This window comes from Ascidia mentula, chromosome 2, assembly GCF_947561715.1.
Source record: "Ascidia mentula chromosome 2, kaAscMent1.1, whole genome shotgun sequence".
NCBI classification, from domain to species: domain Eukaryota; kingdom Metazoa; phylum Chordata; class Ascidiacea; order Phlebobranchia; family Ascidiidae; genus Ascidia; species Ascidia mentula.
In genome coordinates, this window is record NC_138567.1 from 6,252,453 (window position 1) to 6,273,145 (window position 20,693).

A 20,693-nucleotide genomic window follows, 5' to 3' on the forward strand; every position below is an offset into this window, starting at 1 on the left:
AGTCGAGGCATTCATTTGCCTTACAAATGTGTTTTAGTTCTGCAAAGTTTAAAATTTGTTCGTCTGTATTCCAATCACCACCGCATTTCATGTTCGATTTTGTCAGGTAGATTTGTTGTACACTAAAATATCTACATAAAACGTGTGTTTAGAAATCTACACTTGTTCCATAAAGTTTTCGAACTTAAACCATGTTATAACCACTCTGCTTTGTCCTGCGAACTGTCGGAGGCAAAAATCAACATTATGTGGCAACGGGATGTATTCGGATGGACCAATTTGCTTGGCTGCCATACAAGATCAGTGGATCGACAGTACGTATATCATGTGACATTTTCTTCAAAATGTATTGGCTTTGACATTAAAATCTTCAATGCCATTTTATCAGGGACATTTTAATTCATGTCATGACGAATAGAAATGACGACTTTCACGTCATTTGTCATCTTTCGCAGACGGGGGTGGACCCGTGACGGTTTACAAGAGTGATGGTAATGCGGATAATCGATACATTGGCGGAAGCAGAAATGGCGACATCAGCAACTCATGCAGAAAAGCGGGGAGCTCGTATTCGTTTGAAAGTAAACATTGCTAAAGTTGCATCACATAAATTATATACTTATAACGAGGAGCGAATAGATTTTGTGTTGCTTAAAGACGATGTTTTGAGCATTAAATCCAATTACATTTTCCAGTGTCGTGTTCAGTGAAAGGTGATTCGGCCACAGACATAACACAAGTCTTTTGTCCATATGGATGCGGAAAGGAACCTGTTTACGGAACTGACACCTACAGCATCAAGTCATCGGTGTGTAGCGCTGCCATACACGCCGGAAACTTATCAGGTTTAACGTAGATAATAATGTCAGAGTTTGTTTGTGAAATGTAGGCTTTTCTATGCAGGAAATGGAGGTGAAGTGAGATTTTATGCAGCTCCAGGGCAAAAAACTATGTTGGATCCACAAAAAACGGTGTGACGAGTCTTGCAAGTGGGTTTGCCACTTCATCGTTTCAATTTAAGGGTTGATGAAATTTTGCGTAGATATGCTGTCACTGCAGCGGACACGGTGTTGTTAGGGGCATTCATGTGTATATAGTTGTACGACTATGAACCGTGTTTTGTACAATGGGATTGCACACCAGCTGGCACTAACGCGTACGTTGACAAGTAATGGTACACCAATTATTTCCTGTACAAAGTAACCGTATTCTGTACTGCACGTTTTTTCGTATTATTTCGTTGTATATCTCGGTGATGAAACCCCAGTTAAAACAATCTCCAAACACTTTCGGGTGTCGATCATGTCCCTTCATCATTGCAATGAAGGAAGTAAGATATCTCGTATATGTACAACGTCACAGTACATAGGAAATATCGTCGCGTTGGGCACGAATGAAAGCGATCGAAGGAAAGGTTAAATTATAAATCAAGTTCATAAAGTTCAACTATGCCTATTATGCATGACAATTTAAACGTCAGTATAACAATGCAACTAAAACAATGTAATACATAATCCAACTTGCATTTAACCGGTCTAATTTGGAAGCATTCGGGCAAAGTTTATTGATTGGATTGTACGGCTTCACCAGTTGGTGTTACCAAAGGTTAACAAGGCAGCATCATAGTACTCATTGAAATAGTTGCTTTGAACAAATATTTCACCCACAACGTGGTTTCGCGTAGGCCGACAGTAGGATGAGGATGCGCGTAATAGACAATGCATTCCAGATGCCTTTAAGTTGATTGAAGATATGGTTAATATTCTGTAACACTGGTGGTTGAGGAAAGCTTTTTACATTAGCAGTTGCACCATGAGTACAACGATTCCGACGTAGATACAAACGCGATGTCTGACTAGGAAAATACTGTTTCGATTAGCAACACTTAGGTTTATTCATTTGACAAAATCAAGACACTGTAAGATATGCTAAAGCAACAGGGCAAGGGTGATATTTGACGTGGGGTGCTGCCATTAGAGTTGTATCGACAAAACCTGAACCCAACTGTAACAATTGATGGTTTGGAATGCGTACATCATCTTTATATGATAAGATTATTTGTGTCCGCAGCAGTGATGAAACCAGTGAATATATGAAGAACATTTGCAGGTCTATGTATAACCATTTATCAGCATTGGCTAATTTTCTGTTTTATTGAATATAAAAGATCAATGTTCGACAATGCATAAAACATTTGTGTATTTTCTATTAGTTTTGGATTATGCAGGGCTGGCAAAAGAAACATCAGGTAAGGCAAAGAGTCAAGGGCATTTGCGAAGGACGATCAACAAGTAACTGTTTTTAACATTAATTTAGATTGTGGGTTTGCCTCAACATCACTAAATGACACCCTATTAACTTTGTCCAAAGATCTTGTTGATGCAAACACTGCACAAAAGAAATGTTCGTTGCTTGGTGGAAATCTAGCTATGACTGGTGACCAGAATATCAACGAGTTGTTAGTTGAATTAATGACAGATAAATATACCAAAGGTATAATCTGCGAGTGACCTTAGACTAAACATCTTCGATACATTTGTACATATTAACAGTAAATGTGTATAAGGGTTAACACGAGTTTGGACTTTCTACGACTTTGTGGAAGGGGAAAGGTTTAGATTCCAAATGAATCAGACAGAAGTCAGTTACTGGAAAAGTGCGAAACAACTTGGAGTTCTCTGGTACCTCGATTTATCTGCAAGGTAAATGTCGTAGCAACAAATCTTTGCGCAAAACTTTCTGCCGTGTAATAATTTGTGTTTTTTAGCAATACATCAATGAGTCCAATGGAAGTTTTTTTCTGTGAAGCACCTAAATGGCCAAGAAAAAAATGGGGAGTTAGTTTTGGCAACAATTGCGAGAAAAATATTCCAACGTGGAATGGTAAGTGAATACGTGAACTATATCTACTTCCATTTAATAATATTTTGATGTATGAATTATAGTCAGCATACACTTTAAAATGATTTTTGTCGGTATAGGATGGCGATTGAGGTTTTCTTTGTTTGCATCCGAAAAACCACAAGCCGGGTTCAAGCAAATACATATATACAAATTTCAATCTCTTGCATACTACATGATAAGAAACGTCAAAAGACCATATCGTACATTTGTTGATTACATTGATTCTGCATACATCCCAAGTAACGCTTTGTTTATTCTTTCGAGAAATTCCAATTTATTTTTATCATTCTTTGTTTACTAACCCAAGATATCAATGTTATTATCGGTGCTCGTTACAATTCCCAACTTGGTGGTTGGTTTTGGAGCGACGGATCTCCTGCAAACTATCCTGTTTCTAACGTTACATCCTGCCAGCAGGGGGCGCTCCATTATGGAGATGGTTGGGAGAAATCGAGTGTCGATTGTGATGGACAACCGGCTTACTACGCCTGTCAAATTGAATGTTAGTGTGTAACAATGTGTGTGAAAATATGTTTTAAGTTTTGTGTTTAAAACGATTTATTATGTAGCAAAGTGATGTATCATCCACAATTAACTAAACATAAAATAACGGAGTAATGTTTTCTGCAATGGTATGATTGTCAGGATCACCCCACTGCGCATGTCCTCACTTGTCCATTACAGCTAACGTCTCCCGATCAGTTTACAGGCTTCGCAGCCCAAATGTTTTTCAGATCTCGCTACCACTTGACTGCAAAAACTGACTGACTGAGCTAGGCTGCAATGCCTGGGCTGGTTAGCCCAACTTAAGGGTGTTATTTTGTTGCACAAACAAGTTTGTGAAAGCTAAATAACGCGTTCGTAACAAATGTGAATGTTGTTTTAATATATTGTTTGGTAAAAGCACATCTTCCCATTTCAACTGAACATATAACCATTTTAAAATCCAACGTATGAAACGTAAATTTCATATAAAACTTTGCAGTTGTTGCATCAGTGACGAAAGTTGCAGGCAATTCCCCTCTTGTTGTTATTAGCTGGAATGGATTGACATCGCTTGTCAGGAATCATAACTTTTTTGCTAAGGTAACCCTGACATGCATAATTTCCCAGTAATATACATTTCCCAGACATGATATCTTTTTAGGTAGAAATCACTGCATTGGAATTAAGGCACTCAGTTTACGTGCCGTACGAAAACGCCTCATTTCAATTAACAAACCTGAATTACTCAACAAACTACACTTTTCGGGTTGGTATTGAAGAGCATGTAGTATTTTACCTTGTCTGATAAGAGGCAAACGAAAGCAAATTCTCTCTTGTTTCATCAAAAATTTTAATGGTGTCAAATCATATAAATATCCGTCGCTTTATTGTCAATAGGTGTCAGCGTTGGTTTTTGGCTGCGTGCAAGAAAACGTCACGACATTCGTGTCGGTAACAACATCGGGCATTCCTCCAACGGCTCACTTCAACCAGACCAGTAAAATAACGATTAGATATACAAGCGTTTGTTTATTTAGAATTAATATTTCTTGCAGTAACAACATCAACCGGATTTCCCGAATCTAACAGTAACAATGTCGAAAACTATATTCCCAGTTTACTAATTGGAGTGATTTCGGCTCTGCTTGTTCTCGCAGCCATCCTAGTATTTGGTCTAATCTTCTATAAACGAAGGTGAATGCGACTGATTACACATTTTACCTACGACATAATGGGTAATTAGAATTGCATGACATGTTTCATTTCCCTTCCTGGTGCGATGTGTACGTCCTATTTCCTAATTAGAAGTTTTGGTACATCAAAGAACGCCAACGTTGGTTGTTTGGTTTTAATAAAAACATTTATCCACGCACTTCTCAACGTTTTGACGAATTCAAAAACAGGTACGACATGTCCAAACTAACCACTTTGGAACAACCAAAAAATCAATCATGCTGTCCAAAAAAATCTGACCTTGCCAATGTATCACATCAGCGAGTAACGGAAGAGGAAGGCTATCTTTCATCAAACAGTTAGTAGCGAGGTTTATTCTTTAATTACCGTTAAACTATGTGAATGTTAAACGCGCTTGACAGAGCATCGAACAACTGACCAGATTACGTATGCCAACGTCCCACCTTCCTCTCATCAACGAAATCACGTGTACGAAAGTATGGAGTGACGTAACAGCTTTCTTTGTAAGATGGATTTAAATTTTCTGAACCTCACGTTATGCAGTCAAGGACGTGGTGAAATATTCTAAACAGACATTTTAGATTTTAAATCTTTTCCAATACGTTTAATATTTGTAATGTTTTCCATTCTGCGCAGTTTTGAGCAGGATTTCTTCAATGTCATTTTGTTTGCAATTGAAAGGCTTGATTTCAACCTTCATATATACAAGATGATCATTTTCTGGCTGTATAACAAAAAACATTTACTGTTGGATGTGATTTTCTTGAGGTGTTTATTTGGGACTGGAAGCAGACGTGGATGGCTCAATATATTTCTTAGGCCTAATTTAGTCACAGTCGCGACTCAACACCGCTCTACCAAGTTAAGCGACAGCAAAATATCATCGTTTGGAAATAACATTTCATTGTTTTTCGTGTTTGTGCAAGTTCTGCTTCCAGTCGCATTAAAGCATTATAGTTCTTTTCATAGCGATGTGATTTGTTGCAGTAACCAGCCTGAACATTTCAAACTCCACGCTTTGTCATGGATTAAATATGGCTTTTGTCAGATAATAATTTAGATTAGAGGTTACGCACGGCGTTCGTAAAATATAAAATAATTTTGGTAAAGATCATGAATACCTGATACGAGTCGATGGTGCTGATTCGAAAAATTTTGTTTCTTAAACTTTTAACCTGTGTGTCCATCCCACAACGAAGCGTGGGATATAAAATATTCACGTGAGTCGCTGCGTGAAATTACAACAATAAAGCGGTTGCACCTTTTTTGTAAGCACTTTAGAAAAGAGACAAAAACGCACGCTCACAGAGGGTTTTAACCGGCCAAAAATTAATGCGTAAAGACACACTGCACGCTTCGGTTCACACAATTTGTGGCCCATTTAACGAGTTTGCCACAACAATATGTTTCATGTTGTATTGTTTAGCAAACCTTGGGAAACAAGCCTCATACTAAGCATTTTGACCTTCGTTTCGGTGCTGCGCTTGAAGTGCACGTCAGAGCTAATCTTGTCTAGACGGTAAACTGTATGTTTTGCTGAGTTAAACCAATATAACCAGGTTGTCCGTTGATAAAGAAGCCAGTTGATTGTATGTTATTTTTGCGCAGGCGTAAACGCATCGGCAATTTCCCGTCCATTGAGCAAAGACGTAAGAAACCTTTAGATCAGAAAGTGCTGTGAGATGCGTTTGGCTCGTGTTGTTCACTTGGACAGGGAACAAAGGAAGGATAAGTACCATTTTTGTTTAAAAGGGATTTATTGGGACAAAAATTGTACCAGGCCTAATTTAAGCCCAGTAAACGAGTCAGTGTCGCACCAAATTCACTGACAACAACAAAATCATCATTTGAAAATTACTTCCTATTTGACGAATATCTTTAGTTTCTGTCTTTGTGCAAGTTCCATAAACTTCCCAATTATTACAAAGCAGCGCGTAGTGTTGTGATTTGCTGCAGTAACCTATGTGAATATATTTTCAATCCCACGCTTTGTTATGGAACACGCACCTTGTAAAACTCTTGTAACCCGTTAAGCGTTGCGCTTGAACTTTAACTTCGGAAGGGGAGTTACTGAGTCTTGATGTATATGAGCGTTGTTTCTTCGGTTGCATTAAACCACTTTAACGAGGTAGTCTGTAAGTATAAACGTATCGTACTTATTAAAACTCAGTGCCAGTTGAGAAGTTGTTAAAGCCGCAAATTGATAGTGTGTTATTTTTGCGCAGGCGTAACGGAACCGCGATTTCCCGCCCATCCGGCAAAACGTATATGAAACATTTAGATAAGAAAGTTTTGCATTGAGCTAGTAGCTAAGCAGTATAGCAGTAGTTTGAAACACTCCTACTAGTTGCAAAGTAGGTTAGGGCAAAATCCGTAAAACGCATGACAAAGCGACATAAAGCAGCAGAACTAATCAGTTTGGACATGCAGTATTCAAAATCAAACATTTAAATGAATGAAATCTGCTTAAAATTCTCTCACCAAATCTACTGCTCTTCTGTAAGTAGTTGTTATTTTTAAACCTGCATACAAAGTACAACGTACAAGTGGGTGTGATAGGATTGTTTAATTTTATCATTTGTAAGAACGAATGCAAGTTTTGCAGTACCGTAAATGTAAAGTATATCTACCAAATGTAGATATATATTGTACACAATGCTCACCAAGTTTGTGTCTGTTTTACTCGTTTTAGAAAATGTGGGGATGTCAATGATGGCAACAAACGGTAAGCCTTAAAAACAATAAAAGTCGATAAAAAGGACAAACAAGTAATTGCGTTCATCTTTGTTTAGATTACGGCCCCATGTTTACTGCATTAAATGACACCGTAATAACTTTGTCCGATGAACTTGTTGATGCGAACACTGCACAAGAGAAATGTTCGTTGCTGGGCGGAAATCTAACCATGACCGATGACCACAATATCAACGAGTCATTAATTCAATTAATGACAAAAGAATATACAAAAGGTGTGTGAATTTTGTACATCATCACTACAAAAACTAACAATAAAGACATTGTAGATTTGACACGACTCGATTTTCTACGATTTTGTGGGCGACCATACATTCAGATTTCAAAACTATTCAAGTAACGTCAGTTACTGGAAAAGTGCAAAACAACTTGGTGTTCTCTGGTACATCGATTTCTTCACAAGGTAACTTGTAAAGGCAGTCAGTATCATTTGACAACGTTCGGCATATTTTAAACCTACTTGGAGGTCGATACGATAACTTTGTTATTTAGAAGCCATGATGGAAATGAGGAAGAAATATTTTTCTGCGAGGCTCAAAATAACAAAACAAAAAAGTGGAGAGTGACAGTTGGCAAAAATTGTGAACAGGGTTTAAAACACAACTCAGGCTGGAATGGTACTATTTGTGTCATTGTTTGCACATAGCCAGAACATTATGTTAAGTGTGTCGCTGGTGAAAATTGAATTTACCAGTTAAAGCCCTATAAGTTGACCGGTTATAACATAAGGCTGGTAACTTTCTATTTCACTGCGTTTTCTATTTCAGGTTGGAATTTACAATTTCCTCTGTTTGCACCAAAAACAGTCAAACCGGGATTCAAGGAAATATACGTGTTCAAAAACAATATCCATTCTAGCATGGTACGAGAAACCAACCATTCCTTCGGAACCTTTAATCAATACGACCAATCCACATTTACTCCAGGTTAAGATAAACTTTGTTATGTCTTTAACATTGTTAAACGACAAAACTATTTTTCTTCGTTTTAAGATATCAATGTTGTGATCGGTGCTCGTTACAATTCCCATCTTGGTGGTTGGTTTTGGAGCGACGGATCTCCTGCAAACTATTCTGTTTCCAATGTTACATCCTGTCAGCAAGGGAGCGCTCCATTATAGAGATGGTTGGGAGAAATCGAGTGTTGATTGTGTTAGACAACCGGCTTTCTACGCCTGTCAATTCAAACGTTAGTATCACGGCAATGCTTCCATGTAAATAGAAACTAATGTTAGTCATATTTGAAAATATTTTGTTGAGTTTTTTCAAGTTTGTCTCAAATGTTGGCGTAGTGTTACGTCTATGTATCGACAGTTTATATTGTTTTAATTCATTGCTTTTGTGTTAGCAGTTATTGCTACTGTGGAAAAATATCCATGCAACTCATCCATTGTTGCTATAAGATGGAATGGACTGGATCAGTTTATTAAGAATCAAAATCTTTCGGCTCAGGTAACTTAGTTCGTGACAGTTAAGTAACCGACATAACAGGTTTTGCGAATGTGTGAATGTTGGTGGATCATCCGTTGATGTAATTGCAAGAGTGTGATTTATTTAATGAATTGATACAACCAAACACACTCTGCATTCGGATTTTCTTTTTTGTCTCTTTTTCCAGGTGGAGGTCAGCTTGGTCGAATCGAAACGGACGTTTCTCCTGCCTTATACGAATCTATCGGTTCAGATTGAAAACTTGAACATATCAACGAACTACGGAATTAAAGTTAGTATTGTTTTCTTATATTCTGTATGTTGTAAATAAAGAAAAATAATGTGGTAAAACGGAGAGATTTTTGATTTTTCGCAAACTTCCCGAAAACGCCACGCTAAAGCACTTTATTGGCCAAGAATGAAATGGGGAATCAGTGTCGGCAAGAATTGCGTAGAATACACTCCAGAGTGGAATGGTAAAATATCTCAATATGTGGTTCATTTCAGCATAAGTTATGAAGTAATGATACTTTTGTACATTGCTTCAGGATTGCGATTGCGATTCTCTCTGTTTGCATCAGAAAAACAAAAAGCCGGATTCAAGCAAATTTTTATATACAGCAGTAAAATCAACGGATACAACATCATCAGAAACGTTAATAGTTCATACAGAACGTTTGTTACTTTCTCTGATTCTACATTTACCCCAGATTTATATATTAAAAAAAATGGAATTAGAGATTAAGCGTGTGTTTTTTCAGACATCAATGTTATGATCGGGGCTCGTTACAATTCCCATCTTGGTGGTTGGTTTTGGAGCGACGGATCTCCTGCAAACTATTCTGTTTCCAATGTTACATCTTGCCAGCAGGTGGCGCTCCATTATGGAGATGGTTGGGAGAAATCTAGCGTCGATTGCGTGGGGCAACCAGCTTACTACGCCTGTCAATTGAAATGTTAGTGTGTAACAGAAGATTTTAGTGTATACCAAAATGATGTACCATCCCGATAAGCTATAAAGCGTGGAGTAATCGTGTGATTATAAAAAAAATTCAACAAACCCAACAAATATGGCAATTTCTTTAACATCAACACTTTGCAGTTGTTGCATCAGTGATGAAAGTTGCAGGCAGTCCATCTGTAGTTGTTATTAGCTGGAATGGAATGCGATCCCTTATTGAGAATCATAACCTTTCTGCCAAGGTAATTGTTAACTAACACGTTTCCTCAATGACTTCCTATACCCATATTATTTCAGGTTGAAATCAATTCATTCGAGTTAATGTACTCTGTTTACGTGCCATACGAAAACGCATCAGTTCAATTAACACACCTTAACTACTCAACAAACTACACTTTTCGGGTTGGTATTTTTCGATATCTAAAAGGTCAAATAACATTATCGTCCCTATATTATGATTTGGACAAACAAAAGTAAAGTCTCTCTTGTTTCACCTAAAATTAAAAACATGTCTAAGCATATAAATGTCAGTCGCCTTATTGTCGATAGGTGTCAGCGTTGATTTCAGGTTGCATACAAGAAAACGTCACGATATTCCTGGAGGTTACAACATCGGGTATTCCCCCAACGACTCACTTCGACCAGAGCAGTAAAATAACAATTAATTATATAATCGTTTGTTAATTGAGAGTTCAATATATTTTAGTAACAACATCAACCGGATTTACCGAGTCCAACAGTAGCAATGTCGAAAACTATATTCCCGGTTTGCTAATTGGTGTGATTTCGGCTCTGCTTGTTCTCGCAGCCATCCTAGTATTTGGTCTATTGTTCTATAAACGAAGGTGAATGCCACTATTTACACATATTACCTACGATATAAAGGGTATTTAGAATCGCATGACAATTTTCATTTCCCTTCGTTATGCGATGTGTACGTCCTATAACCTAATTAATCAAAGAACGCCACGTTGTTTCCTTGGTTTGTTTAGTTTTAACAAAAACATTTATCCACGAACTTGTAAACGTTTTGACGGATTCAAATACAGATACGACATGTCCAAACTAACCACTTTGGAACAACCAAAATATCAATCTTGCTGTCCAAAAACAGCAGACCTTGCCAATGTATCACATCAGCGAGTAACGGAAGAGGAAGGCTATCTTTCATCAAACAGTTAGTAGCGAGGTTTTCTTTAATAACCGTTAAACTATGTGGATGTTAAACGTACTTGACAGAGCATCAAACAACTGACCAGATTACGTATGCCAACGTCCCATCTTCCTCTCATCAACCAAATCACGTGTACGAAAGTATGAAGTGACGTAACAGCTTTCTTTACAGGATGAATATACATTTTTTGAATCTTATACTTTACAATCGAGAACATGGTAAAAAAAACAGCCAATTAAGTTTGGAAATCTTTTTCAAAATGATTACATTTTGGTTAGTAATGGTTTTATCCTGCAGTTTGGCCTAGGATTTCAATGTCATTTTGTTTGTAATAAAAATTGTGATTTCAATCTCCATGTATCCAAGTTGATCATTTTCTGGCTGTATAATAAAAAAAATTACTGTTAGGTGTGTTTTTCTTGGGGTGTTTATTTGGACAGGGAACAAAGAAAGGATGTGTCAGTATTTTTTAATGCTCAACTGCAAGATTTTCGTCCTTCCAAATCCTTGAAAACATTCCGAAAATGTTTTCCAACTCATCCTGGACGAGTTTAAAGAGCCGAAACTTCGAAAGGCCTAATTTAATTCCAGTACGCGACTGATCACCGTCCTACCAAGTTAAGTTACAGCAAAATATCATCGTTTGGAAATAACATTCCACATTCCAAAGCTTTGTTTTCAGTGCTTGTGCATGTTCTATAATTTTTCAAAGCATTATAACCCTGTTCTCAGTGTTGTGATTTGTTGCAGTAACCAACGTCAATATTTCAAACAGCACGTTTTGGTGGGAAATAAAATAATAGTTTTGTTGAAAAATAATTTTAGGTAGATGTTACGCGCGGCGTTCAAAAAATACGTTATATGAGTCAATGCTGCTGATTCAAAATGTCATGCCTTTATTTACCCGTGTATTCATACCACAACAAAGCGTGGGATGTAAACTATTCGAATGAGTCGCTCCAACCTAACACAACACAATGCTTTGCGTTGGTATGTTTAGCAAGCCATGGGAAATAAGCCTTAGTACACATTTCCATACCAACCTTCGTTTCGATGGGTTGTTTTATTCTCTGCATTAGCCAGACAACGAAAGCTGTCTATATGTAAATATAAACGTATCGTGCAGTGCCAGTTCAGAAGTTCTGCAGCAAGTTGGTAGAAACCACCATAGAGCAAAGGCGTATGAAACCTTCAGATAAGATAGTGCTATATTAAGCTGGTAGGTAAGCAGTAAAGAATTAGTTGTAAAACACTGGAGTATGTTTCAAACCTGTACATACAGATTGTATGATAAGATTGTTTGCAATGTAAGCACGAGCAACGAATATATGTGTTACAGACAACCAAGTTAAAATAGATTTACCAAATGTAGATATTCATAGTACACAATGTTCATTAAGTTTGTGTCTGTTTTGCTCACTTTAGAAAATGTGGGGATGTCAATGATGGCAACAAACGGTGAGCCTTAAAGGCAATAAAAGTCGATGAAAAGGACCAACAAGACAATGCGTTTATCTGTGTTTAGATTGCGGCCTCATATCATCATCATTAAATGACGTCATATTAACCTTGTCCGATGAACTTGTTGATGCAAATACTGCACAAGAGAAATGTTCGTTACTTGGTGGAAATCTAACCATGACCGATGACCAAAATATCAACGAGTTGTTAGTTGAATTAATAACAGATAAATATACAACAGGTATAATCTGCGAGTGATCTTAGACGAAACACCATCACCTAACAGTTAATTGTCGAAAGGTTTAACAAGAGTTTGGACATTCTACAACTTTGTGGACGGGGAAAGGTTTAGATTTCAAAAAACTCAGAACGAGGTCGATTACTGGAAAAGTGCGAAACAACTTGGAGTTCTCTGGTACCTCGATTTATCTACAAGGTAAATATCATAGTAACACAACTTTGCGCAAAACTTTCTTCCGTGTAATAATTTGTGTTTTTAGCAATACATCAATGAATCCAATGGAAGTTTTTTTCTGTGAAGCACCTAAATGGACAAGAAAAAAATGGACAGTTAGATTTGGCAACAATTGCGAGAAAAATATTCCAACGTGGAATGGTAAGTAAATACGTGAGCTATATCTACTTCCATTTAATAATATTTTTATGTATGAATTATAGTCAGCATACACTTTAAAATGATTTTTGTCGGTATAGGATGGCGATTGAGGTTTTCTTTGTTTGCATCCGAAAAACCACAATCCGGGTTCAAGCAAATACATATATACCAGACTCAATCTTACGACTACTTCATGATAAGAAACGTCAAAAGACCATATCGTACATTTGTTGATTACATTGATTCTGCATATATCCCAGGTAACGATTTGTTTTATTTTTTCGAGATATCCAAATTTGTTTTCAATCATACATTGTTTACTATTCCAAGACATCAATGTTATGATCGGTGCTCGTTACAATTCTCAACTTGGTGGTTGGTTTTGGAGAAACGGATCTCCTGCAAACTATTCTGTTTCCAACGTTACATCCTGCCAGCAAGGGGCGCTCCATTATGGAGATGGTTGGGAGAAATCGAGTGTTGATTGTGTTGGACAACCAGGTTACTACGCCTGTCAGTTTAAATGTTAGTATCACAGAAATACTACTATGTAAAAAGAAACTAATGTTAGTGATATTAGAAAGTATTTTGTTAAGTTTTGTCGTTGTCTTGAATTTTGGCGTGGTGTTACGTTGATGTATCGTCAATTTATATTGTTTTAATTCATTTCTCTTGTGTTTGCAGTTATTGCTGAAGTGGAAAAGTTACCGTGCAACTCTTCTATTGTTGCTATAAAATGGATTGGACTGGGTGAATTTATTAAGAATCTAAGTCTTTCGGCTCTGGTAACTTAGATCGTTATAGGGTGGTAACCGATATAACGTGTTTTATACAGCCAAACAAACTCTGCATTAGGATTTTTTTCGTCTGTTTTTACAGGTGGAAGTCAGCTTGGTGGAATCACAACAGACTCTTCTCTTGCCTTATGCGAATCTATCGGTTCAGATTGAAAACTTAAACATGTCAACGAACTATAGTATAAAAGTTAGTGTTTTGTCTTATATTCGATGAATTCCCATCGGCAAAAAAAGAACAATATGGTGAAGCTGAGACAGATTTTTGTAGTAAAATTACAAACATTTTTAAAAGTATTATAATAGGGATTCAACGATGTCATTAATAGGTATCAGCGTTTCTTTCTGGTTGCGCAAATACAAATGTTTCTACATCTCTGACTTTGTCGACTTCCGGGATTCCCCCAGAAAGCTGCTTTCAGAACGGTAACAAAATGGTTACGTGATTTAATGTGTTGATTGATCGTTAACTGTGCCCAACAGGAAGTAACAACGCTACTGGCAACAACAACAACAACACAGTCCTGATACTCTGTGTAATTTTGGTAATTATTGCGGTTTTGGCAGCAATCTGTGTCGGATTATGGTATAAACAAAGGTAAGGTTATGAACACTTGTAAAGGAAACTTGTAATTGTTACGCATCGTAAGCATTTGCAGTATTGGTGCTTTGTACGTAATTATTAGATGCGATTTATATCACCATTGTTCGTTTCCCCGAAAAGGGCTTTAAATATTATGGAAACCCCGATGCAAGCTTCTATTATGTTTGCAGAAAATCAAACCAGAGCGAACCTCAAGCAAACGAATTTACACCTCCCTCCACAGTATTTGCTGGGAATGAAGGTAATGTTGATCGTTTAACGATTATATTGAGTTGATATTGTCCTTTTCAGAAATACACTTTATCTTATTGGAATTCTTAATATGACTAATTGTGCAGCTTTTATCAATGCCGCAAATTATTACACGCACACAAAACTTTAAAAAAAGCAAAATAGTTAACGTACGATTTATATACTTTTTTACGGCTTAGATGCAGTTCAGCCAAATGGAGTTTTCCAAAATTTGTCGACTGACGCAGACACGTCCAAAAACAACAATCATAAAGAACTATTCAAAGTTTACGAGACCAACATTGCAGCGGATTTTCATTTGTTTAACGAAGAGTTTAGGGTGGGATGTAGTTTTTAAAATCTGTTTTTGAAGCGATAGCACAATTGGAAAATATACAAAGACCCAACGTCACTTACTTCATACAGCCTTCTCCATTCGCAGAGGAAACTGTGTAATGCGTGGGTTTTACTGATCAGGCCTTCCATTGGCTTCAATCCTCAGCTGTACAGTTTAAGGATAGGATAAGTTTGTTTGGACAGTAGCTGGATGCCTAAGGCAGTTAATTTTACATGGGTTTGCGTAAAATCAACACAGGTTCTTTCGTGCAGGTTCTTTACAAACAAAGCAAAGAAAGTCAACAACCATATGCGGTTTCACAACTTCCCGAAAACGCCACGCGAAACAGATACAAAAATATTTACCCGTGTAAGACATAAATGACTCAAAACAGCATATTTCCAGTTTTTATCCATTGCTTTGACAGACGACCATGCCCGAGTAATACTGGTCGGAAAAGAGGACAACGATTACATCAACGCTGCTTATATACCGGGTTACAGCAACGAGAAGAAGTTTATCGCTACCCAAGGCTCTAAGCAGGAGACGATCAATGATTTCTGGCTGATGGTTTGGCAAGAAAACTCAACAATAATTGTGATGCTCACTGGTCTGATAGAAAAGGGAAAGGTTGGTCCTATCGTCAGACTTGAGTTGAACTAGATATGCAGAGAAAGCTAAATATGCTCAAAAAAGTGCACTGCGTGGAATAGGGAATTGCTAATCAGGGAAATTGCCAGCATAATATTTGTAGGTTGCCATCAGTACAACGAAATAATAAATTCTTGCCACAAACATCTGCAAAAAATAAGTGTAATAAGATATTGGTTTTGCCGGGCATTTGTGAACATAAACTAGTTCGTCGACACTAAAATCGACCTACAAATCATATCCATCTCAAGCCATGCATAGTCGTGTAGTAATATATGAAGCGCTGGCTCTGGGCGTGGGCACGTACGCGCGTTGTAAAAACAACGACAGTATCACATGTTGTCCCACCAACTGAGTATCGACGTCATAATAACAGCACATCACTATATGTTGACTGGGACACCGGGACAAACCATTCATCCACGACTTCGGAAAGAACTTAAACACGAAAAATGCAAAACCAGCATCTGTGAAGATGACAACATTATTCCAAAACACCTTAATTATCAACTTAATTGTCAACAATATCACTCTAGACCGACTGAGTTTGCCCGACATACAAACGAATATACAAATAAAGTAAGAAAAGGAAAACAAACAATTATCAAAAATCTTCAATACTAACAAACGATCCATATACAGTTTGTCCTGTTGATTCCTTTCCTTAACCTATTATAAATACGTGTTTACAGGCAAAGTGCGAACAATATTGGCCAAGTGTGGGATCACATCTGGAAGTAACGGCTGATTATGGAATTCAAACAGACCAAGAAGTTCTCTTAGGTGGAATATACATGCGAAAATTTGTTTTATGCCGCGGAGAGGTACGGCACATGTTGATTCATTGTGGGTTTTAAATACATATGGGTCTCGGTGTACCAGTGGTCGGGGTACGTCCCCGCTGGGTGACTGTGGGGTAGGACTGCGTGTCGGCCTCGCACCCGAAGGGATCCGAGTCTCGACGGCAACTTGGCCTCGTAGGCAACTTGCCTTCTCTATCTGAAGGTTTACTGTTGCAGTTAAATAACTGCTTTACACAAGTCTGTGCGTCTTATAAATAGTGTAACTCCCGACTAAACACATACATCCACCAAGCTTCAAGCCGGTTCAAAGTTGTTCAAAAATCCATTTAATGATATAATCCAACGAATAAATCCAAGTACAGTACAGTACAGTACAATTGGGGCTCCTATACAGTGTACTAAAGAAGAACCAATAGCCTAGACCCTTACACAGCAACAGTCAAAACACACAGGCACTAGTTAGTCTGCTTATATAGTCTGCGGTTGGCCACACGTATTGATGCCTTATTTGGAGTTGTTGCGCAACTTGAATGCAACTTGAAGGTGGCCGATTTGGTCGATTACGTCACTTAGTTTTGTAGCTTGATTAGCTAAGTGCCCTAAATAGGTTATTTATGTTTAGGTAGACTTTGTTTTCCGATCAACTGAAAGTAGTTATGTTTATTTTAGCTTTATTTATAATTTGCAAAAGAAGTACTTGTGTTTAAATTAACCTTATTTATTATTTGCCTTGATTTACGTAGTTAGTTTGGTTGCCTAAGTCACCTATATGACTTCATTGCCCAAATTACGTGTTAGTTACACAACTATAATGTGGCTGCATCTGCCGGCTACCATTTTTTCACGTGCCACCAGCTCGGCAAGTTTTCCCTATTAAATTGTCCGATCAGGAATTGATCTAAACCGGAAATGAGTTCTTCTTGGACATGCATTAAACGCGTGATTACGATGACTTTGGTTTTAACTCTCGGTCATAATATAGTTATACGCTTTGGGCCTTTTTTATATATACATGTGTTGTGCGGTGCCATTTCAGGAAAAACGTATCGTTACCCAACTCCAATACACAACCTGGCCAGACCATGGAGTTCCTGTCACTACAACAAACATGATCTACCTACGAAAGATGGTGGAAGATTTACACAAAACTTCAGCTCCAATAATTGTTCACTGCAGGTACAGAAAGGATGAGAAACTATCAGTTTTTATCATGACCAGCAAGCGAATTGAAAGTTTATTAAATATACAGTATAAAAATAAAATAAGTTTTTTCCATTTTCCTGCTTGTGTTGTGGATATTAGCCGCCACACAAAATTTGCGTAATGTTGCACCGAACGTGACTCAATCGTCACGTGTTTTGTTTTAAGTGCTGGTGTTGGTCGGTCTGGAACTTATATTGCCATGGATATTTTGTTCGATGAGTTGGACAACAAAGGAACTGTCGACGTCCCGCAGACTGTACTAAGGATGAGGGCAAACAGAACAGATATGATCCAAAACCTGGTACATAACCAATGTGTGATTAAACTTGAGGTGTGATAAATATTTTGCTTTCGATCTACAGAAACAATACATATTCCTGTATAAGTTGTTAGTGGAACGAGAGGGTCTACAGATGGAAACAGACAGAGATGTAATTGAACTTCAGTCAATGACTTCTGATGAAATGTAAGAGCCCAATAAAAAAATGTTCAACAATTAACGTCGTTAACTCATAGTACTTTTAGTGCATGCAACTTTTAAGGTACATGAATCGTATTTTAAGAGCCTTTTTGCCCGTTTGCAGAACAAGAATTCAAGAATCTGAGTACAAAATCTTGTCCGATTGGCGATATGGAGAGAAGTGGCTTGAAGGAAACCCGAAGTTAACCACTTGTATGATTACGTTTATTCCATGCCTCTGTTTTTCTAGAATTGACTACCATTATTCTTACACACAAATATAGACAAAAACACTGCCCTCGGAATTTGGGATAAAGATATTGACGGACTAAGAAGTTTCAATGCATCGTTCATACATGTAATAATATAAGTTGTTGTTTTTGACAAATATTGGCGACAAATATAAAAAATACAAGTATACATGGACTATTTGCCAGGAAATGGACGCTTCTGAGTGTTTGATTGCTGCCCAAACCCCACCAAATGACCAGATGGAGTTATTTTGGAAAATGGCTGTACAAAATGGCACGCGTATGTTTGTGGATTTGGACATGGCAGTGAAGGTACAACCGGTACACAACAAAAAACAGTTAGGGATTAAATGACATATTTTGTACATTTCCTAGGTTTCTCAAGATAAACCTTTACGATATGGCGACGTTACTCTTACTGCGGAAAAACTTTCAGAATGTCACTCATATAAATTAGCCACAATTGTGATTACATCTTCATCACAATCTTTCGTAAGTTTGACAAACACAAACTAAAAGGTAGATTGTATTTAATGATAAAGGAAGTTTGGTAAAATGCGTTTGCAAAATGCCACTTTTCTAATATTTAAAAGTCATGTCAAAATTGTAGGTGAATATCATTGCAAAATATAGTTTAAAACACATGAAGGTTTTTACCCCTTGCGTTCAGACTGACACTCTGATGACATTCGTACAAGTAAAGGGATGGAGTGAAGTTAAGGAACCACCAAAAGAAGTGGAGTTTGTTGAAGTGATTGAAGCCGTGCAAGGGATGAAGAGAGATGGCAACTGTCGTTGTGTGTTGGTCATGTGCAGGTAAACATAAACCTAAATATTTACGAATATATCAATAAAACCTTAGGCCTAAAGGAAATAAAAAAAGCCTGTAACCGTTATTGTAGCCATGGGGAAAGACCCATATCCCCTTTCAAAGTTTTAAAAAAAATTCGAACCTCGCCAAAATGTCACGCTGACTGCGCTACTAGCCATAACGCATAACTTCTTTGTCTCTTTAAATTTGCGGTGTAGTCATTTAAGTATTTTATGTTTTCGTATAGAAATTTGATGGTGCTGCACAAAAAATTTGATGGTGCTGCACAAAGTTTTTCAGAGTACAGTAAACAAAGCTTTACACACTATTACATTTATATTGTTGCAGCAATGGCAGAACGAGGACTGGTACTTTTATTGCTCTGACAAGAATAATTGAACGTCTGAAGACTCAGCAAAGGGTGGACGTTTTCCAAACTGTGAAAGATTTACGAGACATGAGACCAAACATGCTGGATAAGGAAGTAATTACGTTTTAACTACTTCCTCATATACCGCTGTTAAACTATATTGCATGACTTTTCTTTTAAGGTGCTCTACAAGTATTGCTACTCTGTGGTTTTGAAATACTTGGATGATTTTAGCACATACTCCAACTGCAAATGACGAACTTTCAGTTGTCAATACCTTGATATCTTTTGTGTCATGACTAATCAATCATTTTCGATGTAATGTTTTCTTTTTTTTGTTTATATTATGTGATTATGCGCAAATTTGAGTTGTTTTGTTCACGGTAATTTATAACGTGCTCTTTTAACTCTTGTTTTGCTCATTTCCATGCAAAATCATACAGAAACAAATCTTTTGTAAAAAGGGTTGTCCAAATGATTTTTGGCGAAAATCTTCATCGAAAAATATCTCAGTCTTTAAAAGTATCTTCATCTTGCGTATTTATTTATAAATACAGTCGTTTTAGAGTTAGATTAATATTTGAACCAGAAACAGGGGAAGTGGTTCATTCAAACATTTTTTGATGCAAAATGCGTTGCGTAGAAGCAGAAAAAATGTCACAGCATTTAGTAGTTATGCTCGGTATGAAGAAACAGGTACAGATGCATGACGCATGAAACAGACAAAAACGTTATAACATTTTAATACCATGATAAGTGACGTCAAGACTTTTGTATTTTGTTTGGAAATTGTATTGTTTTTGCAAGCATCAACAGGTACGACTTATGGCAATAAGTGCACATATATTTGAGAAATGATAATAAACAACAAAGCTAACATTACTTCAGGCTGTAATATTACCGTTGCATCACTAAATGACAACCTATTAACTTTGTCCGATGATCTTGTTGATGCGAACACTGCACAAGAAAAATGTACGTTGCTTGGTGGAATTCTTGCCCTTGATAGATGACCAGAATATCAAAGAGTCACTAATCCAAATAATGACAAATAAATATACAACAGGTACGATTTGGGGCTTTTAGATTAAACATTATTAATACATGCGAGAAACTAACAATGAAAACGTTCAAGGTTTAACACGAGTTTGGATTTTCTATGACTTTGTGAATGGTGAAAGGTTTAGATTTCAAATGA

At 37.2% G+C, this 20,693-nt stretch overlaps 1 protein-coding gene across 1 annotated transcript; it reads left to right on the forward strand.

Annotated features, from left to right (window-relative positions):
* Positions 1 to 259: 259 nt before the first annotated feature.
* On the forward strand, positions 260 to 19,751 carry LOC145889985 (uncharacterized). The gene is made up of 36 exons (XM_082981031.1): positions 260 to 314; positions 456 to 581; positions 696 to 845; positions 2,213 to 2,248; positions 2,317 to 2,493; positions 2,567 to 2,702; positions 2,768 to 2,883; positions 2,982 to 3,143; positions 3,212 to 3,406; positions 8,689 to 8,789; positions 8,956 to 9,060; positions 10,279 to 10,378; positions 10,436 to 10,574; positions 10,779 to 10,906; positions 10,969 to 11,043; positions 12,429 to 12,605; positions 12,665 to 12,800; positions 12,865 to 12,934; positions 13,860 to 13,964; positions 14,104 to 14,200; positions 14,258 to 14,372; positions 14,549 to 14,619; positions 14,810 to 14,949; positions 15,219 to 15,315; positions 15,374 to 15,576; positions 16,290 to 16,421; positions 17,437 to 17,576; positions 17,769 to 17,904; positions 17,966 to 18,069; positions 18,188 to 18,276; positions 18,348 to 18,421; positions 18,501 to 18,626; positions 18,690 to 18,806; positions 18,985 to 19,130; positions 19,474 to 19,609; positions 19,677 to 19,751. The coding sequence occupies exons 1-36, from the start codon at positions 260 to 262 to the stop codon at positions 19,749 to 19,751; spliced, it is 4,287 nt and encodes a 1,428-aa protein (XP_082837157.1).
* Positions 19,752 to 20,693: the final 942 nt, after the last annotated feature.

Excerpts from the sequence above, each read along its gene's own strand:
- LOC145889985 (XM_082981031.1), top strand. The coding sequence starts at position 260 with ATGTATTCGGATGGACCAATTTGCTTGGCTGCCATACAAGATCAGTGG. Across the intron at positions 3,407-8,688 it reads CTACGCCTGTCAAATTGAAT|TTATTGCTACTGTGGAAAAA; the intron begins GTTAGTGTGTAA and ends TTGTGTTAGCAG. Across the intron at positions 18,807-18,984 it reads CATCTTCATCACAATCTTTC|ACTGACACTCTGATGACATT; the intron begins GTAAGTTTGACA and ends CCTTGCGTTCAG.